Source organism: Grus americana, chromosome 2 (assembly GCF_028858705.1).
Source record: "Grus americana isolate bGruAme1 chromosome 2, bGruAme1.mat, whole genome shotgun sequence".
Classification (NCBI taxonomy): domain Eukaryota; kingdom Metazoa; phylum Chordata; class Aves; order Gruiformes; family Gruidae; genus Grus; species Grus americana.
Genome location: NC_072853.1, coordinates 24638082 through 24649505, shown reverse-complemented (window position 1 = coordinate 24649505; position 11424 = coordinate 24638082). Strand labels below are relative to the sequence as shown.

At 48.2% G+C, this 11424-nt stretch overlaps 1 protein-coding gene across 1 annotated transcript; it reads left to right on the top strand.

Moving 5' to 3' along the window:
• The first annotated feature begins 1908 nt into the window (after nt 1-1908).
• On the top strand, nt 1909-9307 carry KCNS2 (potassium voltage-gated channel modifier subfamily S member 2). Its single transcript, XM_054818489.1, has 2 exons — nt 1909-2532; nt 3319-9307. Exon 2 carries the CDS (start codon nt 3356-3358, stop codon nt 4787-4789), a length of 1434 nt encoding a protein of 477 aa, XP_054674464.1. The 5' UTR covers nt 1909-2532; nt 3319-3355; the 3' UTR covers nt 4790-9307.
• Nucleotides 9308-11424: the final 2117 nt, after the last annotated feature.

Sequence of the window (11424 nt, the reverse complement as noted above, 5' to 3'; positions counted from 1 at the left end):
AAATCCCAACGTGGTGGTTCCCAGTCCTGTGTCCTGACATCCCTTGCCCCAGGCATTAAAAGCCAGTATAATTAGAGTTTCCCAGCGAGTGGTTCACCAGCAGAGCCCTGAGAGGAGGAGGATGTCACAAACTAACCTAACTGTGCTGCCACTGGAAAGCAGGAGAGCTGCCTCTCTGGAGATGAAAAGCCATTGTTACAGGGAAATGTGCAGGTCACCACAGCATTTGTGACGCCTCCTCCCTGCTATGTGCAGTCTCTGTCTCCTGTGCTCCCCTTCCCAGCAGAGGAAAAGCTGGGGTGACTGAACGGAGTGGCAGCAGCACTTTCCCTGGCCAGGAGGGCAGCCTGGTGTGCATAATTCCATGTGGATTCAACATCCCATGAGATGCCACTGGACATGCAGTGAAGCACGCTGGGACCCTGAGCCCTGACCCAGGGCATTTGTGGCAAAGGGAGGGACACACCAGAGGCCCGTGGGGGGAAAGGGAGGCAGGAGGCAGCTCCCACTCTTTGCTGGGAGAGCAAAGCAAGAGCAAGCACCCACCAAGAAAAGGCGAGCAGGGGCAGTGCCTATAAGAAGCATCATCCCTGGGGCGCTGAGGGTGCTATGGGTCCATGCACACCACCGCAGGAGGGGGTCCCCAGAGGTGCCAGAGCTCCAGGCAGACACAGTACCAGCATCAGTGGGATGTGGTGGGGTGATCATGACACCCCAGGTAGAAAAGCTGAGCAGGCTCTTGGAAACCCAGCCACTGGCAGGCACCAGGACTTACTTGTACCACTTCATGTCTGCCCTCAGCTACCTGGGTTCTTACAGGGCTGTTCTTTAATATTGGGGGGGTGTCTTGCAAATAGGGTTCATGTGCCTCTGGATCTGGGATGTATAGTCCTTCTCCCCCTGCCCCATCCCAAGGGTTTGAGGATAACGCATAGAGCTGGAGTGCTCAGGGCTCAGGGCTGGGGGAAGCAAGCGGGGAGGCATCGCCTTCCTGCACCCCCCAATCCCACAAAGCGTTGACAGCAATCCATTTCCAGGAGCCAGACTCTGGATGTGTGGGATCATGAGTGAGACATGGTAACGGGGCAGCTGGCGAGAGATGATGTGGGTTAGCCGAGTACAAAGCACCCGTCTCGGAGCATCTGTGCTCTGCACAGCCAGCTACCTGCTCAGACTGGGTCAGCAGCACAGCCGGCTCCCGCCCGCCGGGACTGCCACTGCTGCCCATCGCTGCCAGGACCAGGCTTCTCCGCGGGGAAACTCGGCCTCATGCCGGGCCCAGCGAGAGGAGGGAGATTTCTTCACAGCCACCTCCAGTGTGGGCAGAGACGCTGCCATCGGAGACCGTGTAATTAGACATTATCCCAGCGCTAAAACTCTGCCCCGCCGAGAGCAGCAGTGCGGGGAGGTCAGGCGCCTCGGCTCGGGGCACGATCCTTCAGGATTATTCCTGCCGACATCGCTGGGCAGGGCTGTGCGGGGAGGTCGGGGGGTTCCCAGCCGGCGCCTGAGGGGGCGGCGGGCAGCCTCAACACGCAGCCCCGCTTTCCTCGCACAGAATTGTTCTGACGAGTGCCCCCATCTTTCGTGTTTTCAGTCCCCGCGGGGACACTGCCCAGGCGCCACTGCGTGGGTGCAGCGTGGGGGGCCGCGGCAGGACCCGCTTGTGCCGTGGCCGGGAGGGGGCGGGCAGCGGCACCCCCCTCCCCCGGCCCCTTCTCGGGCCGCCCGGCGGCAGGGTGAGGGGCGGGGGGGGTGAGCGGCTGTGGGTGGGCGTGCCCCCTCGGGAGAGGGTCCGTGGGTGCCCAGAGCCACCGCGGGCGTGGGTGGGCGTCCCCCCTCGGGAAGTTGTGCCGCTCGGAGCCGGCGTGAGGCAGGATCGCGGGGGGAGGAAACCCGAGTTTGCGGCGCCGCTGCCGTCCCCGCGCAGCGCCGGTGCGCGGGGGCAGGAGCGAGAGCGAGCGAGCGGAGGCACCGCCGCACACCGGCTCCGCCGGGCCGCCCCTCCTCAGCCGGGCAGCGCGGCCGCCAGCCCTCAGCCGGACGCCCACCCGCCAGCGGGGCCGCCGCCCGGCTCCGCGCCGCCGTCCCGCGGCGGCGGCCCCGATCGCCCTGCGGGGTCGGGTCGGGGGGAAGGTGGGAGCGGCGGGGGCGGGCGGCAGCCGCGGGGGTCGTCGCCATGACGAGCGCGCGTGCCACCGCCTCCCGCCGCTGAGCGGGGCGGCGCGCGGCCGCTGTCCCTTCAGCACCGCGCGGCCGGCGGGGCCGCCTTCCCCGACACCGGCTGCCCCACTGGCACCCCCCCACCGGCACACCACAGCCCCCCCCGGCATCTCCCCGGCACCCCCACCGGCACCCTCTCACCCGCACCCCCCACCGGCACCCCCCACCGGCACCCCCACCGGCAGCGGGGAGGCCCCGGCAGCGGCAGCGAGGCGAGCCCTGGCGGCCCCCGCGGGCGGCGGCGATGGCGGGCCGGGGCCGGGGGCAGCAGGGCGAGCCGGCGGGGGGCCGCGGCCGCTGAGAGAACAGGTAGGGTGGGCGCGGCGCGGCGCGGAGTGGGGCGAGGCGGCTCCCCCGCGGCGGGGGCCCGAGCGGGGCGGGGGGCGGCGGCGCCCCCGGGGCAGAGCGGGGCCCTGGGCAGGGGCGGCGACGAGGGGCTCCGGCCCCTCGGAGGAGGCGCGGCTGGGCGAGCGGCCGCGGGGGTGAGGGGCCCCGGGCGGCGGCAGCGCAGAGGGGTCGTCGTCTGGCGGGGCCGGGGCGCGGCGGGAGGGAGGGAAAGGTCCGCGCGGCCCCGGTGGCACAAAGACCGTGAGTAATGGGGTGCTGGTAGGAGCCGCAGCCCAGGTGAAGGGTACGGGGAGGGACAGGAGCCTGCAGCGGGAACAAAGGAGCCGCCCTCGGTGTCTTCAGTGGGAAGTGGGAGAAAGAAAGGGGGGAAAAGAGGAAAAGGGCGGAAATGGGGAAACGGGAAAAGGGAGAAATAGGGAAAAAGGGGGGGAGAGGGAAGGAGAGAAGGAGAGAAAAAGAAAAGAAAGAAAGAAAAGAAAGAAAAAGAAAAGAAAGAAAAGAAAGAAAAGAAAGAAAAGAAAGAAAGAAAAGAAAAAAGAAAGAAAGAAAGAAAGAAAGAAAGAAAGAAAGAAAGAAAGAAAGAAAGAAAGAAAAAGAAAGAAAGAAAGAAAGAAAGAAAGAAAGAAAGAAAGAAAGAAAGAAAGAAAGAAAGAAAGAAAAAAGAAAAAAGAAAGAAAGCAAGCATCAATAGGTGAACATGCTGTAGATTTGTTCATTGTGCTGATTTTCTGTGCAATTGTGTCCTAGGTTTTCATTCCCTATACACCTTTGGAAGGAGCTCACTATGACAGGGCAGAGTCTGAAGGCTTTATCTGAAGCAAATTTTGAAGACAATGAGATCAGCATCAATGTTGGAGGCTTTAAGAAAAAGATGAGATCCAACACATTATTAAGGTTCCCCGAGACCAGGCTGGGAAAACTGCTGAGCTGCCACTCAAAGGAGTCGATACTGGAGCTCTGTGACGACTACGATGACACCAAGAATGAATTTTATTTTGACAGGAACCCCGAGCTCTTTCCTTACGTGCTACATTTTTATAACACCGGCAAGCTCCATGTGATGGGTGAACTCTGCGTGTTTTCTTTCAGCCAGGAGATTGAATACTGGGGAATCAATGAATTCTTTATAGACTCCTGCTGCAGTTACAGCTATCATGGGAGGAAAATGGAGCCAGACCAAGAGAAATGGGAGGAACAAAGTGACCAGGAAAGTACCACATCTTCTTTTGATGAGATTTTGGCATTCTACAACGATGCCTCTAAATTTGACAAACAACCCTTTGGAAACATCAGGAGGCAGCTCTGGCTCGCTTTGGATAATCCTGGGTACTCAGTCTTAAGCCGAATCTTCAGTGTCCTTTCAATAGTGGTGGTGCTGGGCTCCATCGTGACCATGTGCCTGAACAGCCTCCCAGACTTTCAGATTGTTGACAGCAACGGGAACCCCGAGGAAGACCCTCGCTTTGAAATCGTGGAACATTTTGGTATTGCATGGTTCACTTTTGAACTGGTGGCGAGATTTGCAGTAGCTCCTGACTTTTTAAAATTTTTCAAGCATGCCCTCAATTTGATTGACCTAATGTCTATCCTTCCATTTTATATTACCTTAATTGTCAACTTGGTGGTGGAAAGTAGTCCGACTTTAGCAAATTTAGGCAGGGTCGCACAAGTCCTGAGACTCATGAGGATCTTTCGCATCTTAAAGCTTGCTAGACACTCCACAGGTCTCAGGTCTCTTGGAGCCACCCTGAAGTATAGCTACAGAGAGGTGGGGCTTCTTTTACTTTACCTCTCTGTTGGCATCTCCATTTTCTCAGTAGTGGCTTACACCATTGAGAAGGAAGAGAATGAGGGGTTAGCCACCATCCCTGCTTGTTGGTGGTGGGCTACCGTTAGTATGACCACAGTTGGCTACGGAGATGTTGTGCCAGGGAGCACTGCTGGCAAGTTGACAGCATCTGCATGCATCCTAGCTGGTATCCTAGTGGTAGTGCTTCCCATTACACTGATCTTCAATAAATTCTCCCACTTTTATAGGCGTCAGAAGCAGTTAGAGAGTGCCATGAGAAGCTGTGATTTTGGTGATGGCATGAAAGAAGTTCCGTCGGTCAATTTAAGGGACTATTATGCTTATAAAGTTAAATCCCTTATGGCCAGTCTTACCAATATGAGCAGGAGTTCCCCCAGTGAGCTGAGCCTGAATGATTCACTGCATTAGTGTACAAGTTTGACAGCAGTTTGCATGACAGCTATCAAGAGCTATGTTTATAAATGTTTTCCTATTTGTCTTCTTTTTTCCTAGAGGCTAGTGTTGCTGACACTGCACTGACTTTGCACTTGAGAAACTAAAGACATTTCAGTTACAAGTTGACAGTTTGCACATTTTCATCCTGTTGCATAGGTACTAAATGCTGACTTTTCCATACAAATGTTACGACTTCCATGACATTAGTGCTAGTGGTATAGTGATGAGCTGTTACTCTGTGCATTTCCTCATCTGAGCAGAGAAATGAACGTACCCAAGTGGAATAAAAATTCTCAGCTGTTACACGAGTAATGAACAAATCCCGTATCACCTATACTGGTATCTGTACTAGTGTAGGACATTCCACACATTTTACGGCAGTCTAAAACAATCACCTGTGAATCACTGACACGGGAATGCTCTTCTCCTTTTTTCTGACTGGTAATTCTGATCGCCACATGTCTGAAAATACCTCTGAGCTTCACATTTCAATGGAAGTTTGCTTACTCTTCAGCATGTGTGTTAAAAACTGAGTGTTCCTGTTCTGAAATGTTATGTATGGTAGTATTTTTCAGAAGCTCCTAAGCATAGAGATACCTCTGTTTCCAACATTAGGTTAATACTGAGCTCCCTGAAGAAGCCCACCCCTCATTTTCAGATAGCTGTGTATTCAAAGACTACATTTCCATGAGTGACTCTAGGTATGAAGGCCCATGAAGACATCTCGGGTTTCCATTTCCAGAAGTGATCTGCACGCAGCTCAGTTCCAGTGAAGCTGAAGATACGCTGTATTTCAGTCCATCGAAATGGTTCTGAGATTAGACACACAAAAACGTGGGTTTACAACAATTAGAAGCTCCAATGAAAAACTTGGATTTGTTTAATGAAGTGAAATATTCCCACATGAACAGTACAGGCAGCATTTTAGGAACTGACATTCATATACTGCAAAAAGACTAATTATAAAGATGCCATATGTGATGCTGAGATATAAAATCTAATTTTATCAGGAAGGCTTGAAAGCAGGTGTTGATGGCAGACAATTCCATGAATCTTTCTGCCATTAAGCTTTTTGCCGAGGAAACTCTAAGGAAAAAACCCCAAGCCTGTAAGTCACATTTCCCCTCAGAAAGGAACTCACAGCTTACAGTTAAGGAAGAGTATAATGGCCTAAGAAAGGAACAGATAAAGAAAAAGAGCTTAAAACTGCACATACTGTGGGCAGATCCTCCTACCTGCTTCTGTGACGTAGTTGATATAAATCCTTTCAAGGGCTGGCCTGTAATTTTAAAAAAAAAAAAAAAAAAAAAAGAAGTGAGAGAACAGATTATCTGAGTTTTCAAGAGTAATCATGAATCTGCATAAACTTAATTTTTGAGTGCTCAGCCTCTTCCCTTACATAATGGTACAGAGATGAAACACTTGTAGGCAACAGGCAGAAGGCACTGCTTCCCTCTCTTTCTACTTCCAGGGACCTGTGCTATAAACCAAACTGCTGGCACTCAGTGGGCAGAACAGCATTTCTCTTCAGATCCTGCTGGTTTTCCATCCCATTTATTACATAAAATGTTCCAATTCATTATTTTACTTTTTTCTTTTTACTTGTGAGGACCAGAGAGGTTCAGAAAATGAATTAGAAGAGAAGTTAAAATATGAAAGCTAAAATTGTCATGTTTGGAAGCCTGTGTTTGTATACCACAACAGGGAGTGACACCTAAACTAAAGTGTCCCACCTGGCAGAGTAAAGCAAATATGGTATGAACAGGTAATTCCCTTTTTTAGGCTATTAGAGGTTGCTGTCTGGTCTGGATCTTTTGGTGTTGTTGCTCTATCAGCTCCACCTACAACCAGAAAGCTGAGCACCCAGGATCAGATTCCCGCATGCCCAGTGATCTGTCACAGAATACTGTGAAATAATTTTACACACACACACATCATTTCCTTTGAACACCCTCCCCTCGCGTCAGCTAGTAGTTGATTTAGGCCATGAAGTGTGAGGGAAACAGGTCCTTTCAAACCTTACGAAATAAAACTCTTGGAGATTTCAACATAGCCTGCACAAGTTATAAAGTCAATAGGCAAGAGGTTGCTTGCTGTCCCTGAAAACTGAAGAGCCGTACACGTGGCCCTGAAGGTAGACCTAGATAACCCAAATTAGGTGTCCAAACTTGAAACATTTTGCTAAGGTTTTCACTTCTGGAGGGCTGGTTCAAGTTCTCTGCTGGGTCACAGGCATAAATTCAATAGTCTTGTCCCTGCTTCATATTGCACATGTGTAAACTATCATACACCTACAAACACCCACCCAAAACACAGCACAGCACTGGGTTGCCTGTTGGATTGAAATACCATGAAAGAAATAAGGGAAGGAAGAGATGGGCCTGTGCAGCACATCATACGCTCCGGTCCAGTTATGTGCTGCAAGGGTGGCAAACGCTCCCGCTGACGTCAAGGACACTGCAGTTCTAGCTAGGTCTGTTGGTTGGGGGCCTGCAGAGAATCCAGCTCCGAGCAGTGGTTTTATCTCCGTTTCACAAGCAGTAGATTCACCGAGTTGAAAACCAATGACTTTCGGGGCAGTTATTTGAAGAGACCTGTAAACTTGCCAGAGAATCACAAATTCCCTCAGCTGTTGTTGGTTTAGCATTGCAAAGGTTGGACCCAAACTTTGCAACACATCATTTCAATAACCTATAGCTTATCTTATGTTCTAGATTTATTATTGTTCATAGAGCCGATGTTCTGTCATTTCTGCAAATATTGAATGGAATGTGTCCAAATTGCATTTTACTAAAGAAAATGAAATACCCCAAGGAATTATGACTTTTATTGTACTGGTTGAAAGGAATTTTCATTATTGCTTTTTTATATAAGTGCTTTGGATCAAAGACACTAAGTAAATAAAGTACTGAAATTTAATATGTTCATATCATCATGACAATGACTTTACACAGTACACAGGAATTCCCTTCATAAACTTAACTAACTCCATGTTAAAAATAGTCAGATTTTGCTCCCCCCTCCTCTGGAAGAGCATTCCAGAGCTGCGCTGCTCTCCAAGGCTTGTGCAACTTTTAGCATAATTTAATTAATGGCCTTTTTTTTTTTTTCTTTCTCATGCCACCACTGCTCTTTAGCTTAAGTATTTCATTTTCCTCTTAGTGTTTGCATGTGTGGTGTATTTATAGACAGCAACCCCATGCCCTCACATGCTTATTTTCATGGGATTATACCTGCCAAGCTTCCTTTTAGTTTTCTTTTTGCAAGTCGTGTTCCCCTGACCATCCTAGGTGATGTAGCCTTTTTTTCTGCATTACTTCTGCATAGATTTAATCTGTTTGAGCCCGCATTGTACAGTACTGTATCCCTTTGTACAGCAGTTTTAACATTTGCTTACGACTAACAATTTTTCACTGAGGAGGATAACAATTGTTCCAATTCAAGTAATGTTGTCTTAGCTCCCCCAAAATATCCAGGTAAGGAAGAATGAGGCACATCCTTCCTGCCATTTTATGAAGTAACCTCTATTCTAGGGCTCAGTCCTGTAAGTGCTGAGAATCATCATCTCATTAAATAAAAGTGACAGAAAAATGTTTACACTTTGAAGGAAAAGTTCATCTCTCCAAAGCCTCAGTGAGGAGAAGAGGTGGGTTTACTTTTCGAGTAGTCAGCGCTTCTGCTAGATTTCTTAAATCACTGTTTGGTAAGAGCAGGGCATCTTCACTTCTATAAACCAGCGGGTCAGCAGTGAAGGATGAGAGGACTAATTGGCCTAATTTCTCCAGTGTTTGAAACTTGAAAATGGTTGTGGTCAGAAATCTGCTTACTACGGCTGTACATTTTAATGAAGAACATTGCACTTGGCATGTGCTCCCCCACCTTGTGACAGTCACCTTCTTGGCATCGGTGAAAACGCCGCTGCTACGCTTTCAGCTGAGAGCTTTGAATTGCTTAAATGAGGATTATGGTAATATTTCAAATGAGGCAACTTACTTTATTGCCAGGAATAAACTGTTACAGAATCTCGATTTCTAGTACAACTCCAGGCTATTATGAGAGTCGGAGATGTCCTTGAGAAGCAATATGTTACATTATTTTCCTGAGATGTAAAATCTATATATAGATTGTGATTAAGCTTTTTATGTATGTTCAGATTTTGTATTATTGCCTGGTTTATTATTCACTTACTTTCATCAGTTGCTAATTCTCTCTTTCCCTGCAGACTATTTTATCCATTTTGAAAGCAGAGTGTTTTGCCCTCACATATTATATATAGCATGAGCTACTTCATGTTGCAAACTTAAAAACAAAGAACTTTGCATTTCATTTTCCAACTTTAATACCTCTAGTATTTGCACCTTTTTGTACAGGACTTTATGAGACCACAGGGAACTACTGTATCTGGTGCTCTTTGTACTGCATTTCTTGTCCCAGCAGTGTGTAACACACCCAAGAACTCAGCTTTGTGACACAAAATGGAAATTAAATGCATAGAAAAGCATATTTGTCCAGGGATTAAGAATTGATTTAAGTTTCAGGCTATTCTGAGAATATAGTATAATCAAAGAGAAGCCTGGTTCTCACTGAGAAAATAAGTTTCTTTTAAACATGTACATCAGGCTAGGTTTCTGTTTTTAGAAATGCTCTTAATTGGTGGCGCTGGTGGTGGGGAAACCCATATTTTTCAGTTAAGCAAATAGCACAAGCTTCTTGTCCTCTACCTCACAGATTAGGGACTAAGCAGCATACCAATAGCACTTGTAGGTGCTAAATCAACTTGACATGACCTTTCATCTCTTCCAAAACACCCCCCATGCTTAGAGGCCCCAGCTGTGCACATATAAGCAGCAGAAAGCCCCTGGAGTAACCGCTCTCGCTGTGATAGTTATCCATTTCCCCTCACGATATTCCTGACTTTTATCTACCTTTGATGGTACTTTCAAACAACGTTCAATGCACAGTCACCACTGCTATCCCTCAGTGAGGTGTTGTGCCAGAACTATTCTTTTCTCATCATGTTATTCTTCTTTTTTTTTTTTTTTTTCAATTTCTGCACCTGGCTTCCCATTAAGTTACACCAGAAATTCATTTGATCTCCTGTAACTTATTTTCAAGTTGCCCACTATTTAGGCAGGGCTAGAAGAATATTCCCATCCAGTTTCTGAAACATCTTTTACTAAATCTGCCTTTTTCCTTTAAAAAAAAAAAAAAGACGATGCTTCTCACCTGAGAATAATTTGCTGGGTTAACAATGCAACAACAGGCATTACATTATTCAAAGCAACAGTTCTCTACTTAGCTGATTCAGAGACAGCCGTAATGTCTGTGCCTTCATAGCAATTGCTGAGTTTGTTAAGAAACATCACCCTCATTAAGGATTGTGGATCTCTTCACCTCTCATATATAAAATTATGGGTTGTTGACTGGAAGAGGCAACCTCCAAACAGTCTAGAAAATGTTTCCCAAGATAGCGTGACACTGCTGGCAAAGGTCTGGCTCTGGTATTTATTTCTCCAGCTAGTACAGAGGGTGGAGAATCGTCTCACAGGTGTTGAGACTCAAACTGACCTCCCACTGGACACTGCAGAAATTTGTTTGCCTGACATCGCCTCACTCTTTACACACAACCCTAAATCATGCAAGTCCTCACTTGGATAAACGCGTGCACCTGGCTATAGGAGGCAGTGGCACAAATCCAACACTTCGCCTTCACAGAAGTGTAGAAGAAACATCAGCACCTCCCACTCAATTTTTTTTTCTTTCAGGGTACCAATGGGGTTTGGCTTCTCAATGAACCCTGTTCAGTAATAAACAGGACTAAGTTTTTTTGAGATTGGACAAAGTCTGCTATAAATCTGCCAATTTCTTCTAGATATCTAAAGCACCCTCAGAGAGCTGCCCACTTTCAGATGGATGGTCCAACATCTGCTTGTGGTCACCACAGGCGCAGGCACTCTGTGTGGTGCACAAGGCTGGGTAGCAGCGAAATGAATGGTTGGAATTCCTGACTTAAGAATGTCAATCCCACCAACTTTCAGTGGAAATTGTCCTTTTAAATTACTATGCTATTTTTGAAATTCATGTTCCATCCCATTCTAGGAAATGTTCTGAACATCAAGACCCTAGCATAGCCCTTTTAATGACCAGCCATTTAATTACCAATAAATTCTAATTTATTTGTATCGTACCAGTGCCTAGGCACTCCAGATCATGGGCTAGCACCTCCGTATGTTAGATTTGCCAAGTACGGCAAAAGATGACACATCGAAAATGTGGTTTACTTTGGGGAAAAATCTATTCTCTGTGCAGTTTCTTTCTTCTTTCCACACCAAGGCACAGATTCCTACTGTCACTGTTAGTATGATCCCTTTTTGACATTTTGATCCCTACCCTGAAAACCCGAAGGAAGAAGCCCTGGATGCATTTTTCTCTGGTGAAGTGGCTCTTGGTATTCCCTGTGGGAGCACACTTTAAAGACGAGAGCTGAAACCTGGAAAGAGGCTGGTGCCACTTGCAAGCGCCTGCAGGAAGAGCGGGTCACCCCCGTACGATTCCCCCGCACGCATCTCCTCCTCTCCGGCAGGGTCAGCGGAGAGGCGAGGCAGGGC